This window comes from Echinops telfairi, unplaced genomic scaffold (genome assembly GCF_000313985.2).
Source record: "Echinops telfairi isolate 266 unplaced genomic scaffold, ASM31398v2 ScPeMD7_7472;HRSCAF=8510, whole genome shotgun sequence".
NCBI lineage: Eukaryota > Metazoa > Chordata > Mammalia > Afrosoricida > Tenrecidae > Echinops > Echinops telfairi.
Window position 1 is genome coordinate 3,440,924 of NW_022111376.1, and position 2,553 is coordinate 3,443,476.

The following is a 2,553-nucleotide window of genomic DNA, read 5'->3' on the forward strand; positions in this document are numbered from 1 at the left end:
AGAAGGGCATTAAGAAGATAGCACAATGGTCTAAATGCTTGCCTCAGCTGCCAGAGTTGATGGTCCGGTGGAAGTTGGCAGAGGAGGCGCGGCTAAGCATCTGGAAGAATGGGCTTGCTGTCACCAACCTGTCAGAGCGGTTGATGCATGGAGTTTTTGAAGTTCAGACTCAATTAAAAAAACAAAACAACCTCTAGTCTGTTGTCTTTCACCCTCCCTTCAGTCTCTCCTCCCTGGGGAGGGCTCCTCCACCCTCCTGGGGACATAACCCATCCCAGGTCACACCCACCTCCCTCTATCCTCCCAGTCTAAGGGAACTCACATTCCATGCCCCAGCCCTACCATATAGCCTAGAGCCCCATACTAGCTACTGCCCACCCCTCCACCCCCTAAAAAGTGAGACTCAGTAGTAACACTCAAGCAGATTTATTAAAGATAAACATGAACTAGAATCATTGAAGGGAAGGATCATAACAGAGGGGACAAGTAACCACCACCAGGGACACCCCCCCCTCCCCCTGGGGTCCCCAGCGAGGACCCTCAGCAGCCCACAGGCTGCCTCCTGTCAGGACAATGAACTCTGGCAACGTCCAATACTTCTGGAGGTCCCTTCCCAACTCGATCGGCTAAGGTGGGATCCTGCCTTAAGCCCCCCCACCCCGCCGTCCCTCTCCCCCAGGACAGGCAAAGGGCAATACTGAAAGAAAGCAAAGAAAACGGCATCAGATTGAGGAAACTGAGTCACGAACAACTGGAGTGGAGCTTCCGGCAGCCAGCCCCACCCCTAGACCTTCCTTCTTCCTGCCGTCCTGAGGTGGGCGTCACCCCTCACTGGCCAAGGCACTGAGATCCAGTGCCTGCACTCTCTGCCGCAGGAGCACTGCCCACGTGAGCTGGGGTGGAGGCGTGCCCACCTTCCTAAGGGGCAGGGGCACCCTTTGCAGCAGCATCGGCTTCTGGGCCAGCCACAGTGGGCGATCCAGGCATGTCGATGGCCATGTTGGACTCTCCAGCAGTTGGGTGGGCCTGGGCGGCCCCTTCATCCTCTGAGTCGGCATCTTCGTCGTCTGGGTCGGCACCTGCAACACCCAGGCTGGCCTCAGTGGATCCTTCGTCATCTGAGTCGGCCCCTTCCTCGTCTGGGTCAGCACCTGCAGTGCCCAGGTTGGCCTTGGCAGCCCCTTCGTCATCTGAGCCAGCATCTTCGTCGTCGGGGTTCGCCCCTTTGTCATCTGGGTCGGCTCCTGCAGCATCTAGGTTAGCCTCGGCACCACCTTCGTCGTCTGGGTCAGCACCTGCAGCGCCCAGGTTGGCCTCGGCAGCCCCTTCGTCATCTGAGCCGGCACCTTCGTCGTCTGGGTTGGAATCTCCATCATCTAGGTCAGCACTGAGGTCGGGTGGACTGACCTGTTCAGAGTATCCAGCCGGGGATGTGAACTGGGCTGTGGCAGAGGCTGCTGCCGCTTCATAGGGCCCTTGCTGCAGCTGGAGCACCAGCCTTCTTTCCTGGGGAGGCTCGACCTCCTCCATCATCTCCTCCATCTCCTCCGACTCCTCCGACTCCTGGATCAGCTGCAGCAGCTCCACAAAATCAGGGGCCCGGCCTTGGACACGTATGCGCCTCAGCTTGTTGTACAACAAGACGTTAGGGTGACCTCGCGTCAGTACCTGCCGCATGCGCACCTGGTCAGCGACAGATGGGTGAACTGCCCCTTTCTCCATGGCGGTCTGCAGCAGCCCTTCCAGACGCATCAGGTACTCAAACAGGGTCTCCCCGGGTTGCTGGGTGCAGGTGAGAAACTTGATCCGCGAGGCCATGCATGAGTCCTGAGTGCCAAACACCTGCACCATGGCCACCAGGCAGTCCTGCATGGAGAGATTGGGGTCTTCGGCCAGGAGGGTGCATAGGACATCCAGGGCTGGGCCGCTCAGGCAATCCACCAGGCGCCGCTTCTTCTCACTGTCTGACAATTGGTGCCACTGGTGCATAATGTTGTAGGCATGTTCCACCCAGGCTTCGAAGGGCTCCTCCCCGGGGCCTGCTGTTTCCTCGCCTGAAAAGGGTCTCAGTTTCGGGTAGCCCAGGCTGTCCATCATGGGCTGCAGGGAGCTCCTCCACTGCTGGGCCCATTCTTCGGGGCCTCTTCTTTCTCCACGGGCTGCTGCCTCGCCCCGGGCCCCAATATCCTCATAGCCTGCATCACCGGCCGCTCCTGCCTCACCTGCTCCAGCTGCCTCACCTGCTCCAAATACCTCGCCCTCACCTATAGCTGCTGCCTCACCTGCTGCTCCAGCCTCGATTTGGAATTCTATCCCATTTGCTACTCTGGCTTCAACTGCTTCTATCCAATCTGGCTCTTCCTCTGCCTCTACGTGTGCTGCTGCTCCTATCTCTGCCTCTTCCTCAGCCTCAGCCTCAGCCCCTGCCCCAGCCTCTGCTTCTGCTCCTGCCTCAGCTTCTGCCCCTGCTCCTGCCTCAGCCTCTGCTTCTGCCCCTGCCTCAGCCTCTGCTTCTGCCTCAGCCTCTGCTTCTGCCCCTGCCTCAGCCTCTGC

The 2,553-nt window shown here is 59.3% G+C and overlaps 1 protein-coding gene across 1 annotated transcript in view; it reads right to left on the reverse strand.

Moving 5' to 3' along the window:
- Window positions 1-456: 456 nt before the first annotated feature.
- LOC101649675 (paraneoplastic antigen Ma6E-like) overlaps window positions 457-2,553 on the reverse strand; it is a 3,294-nt gene continuing 1,197 nt past the window's right edge. Inside the window, exon 2 of the mRNA XM_045285486.1 lies at window positions 457-2,547. Coding sequence (XP_045141421.1) covers window positions 919-2,547 — 1,629 coding nt within the window. The 3' untranslated portion in view covers window positions 457-918. The remainder of the gene's footprint in view (window positions 2,548-2,553) is intronic.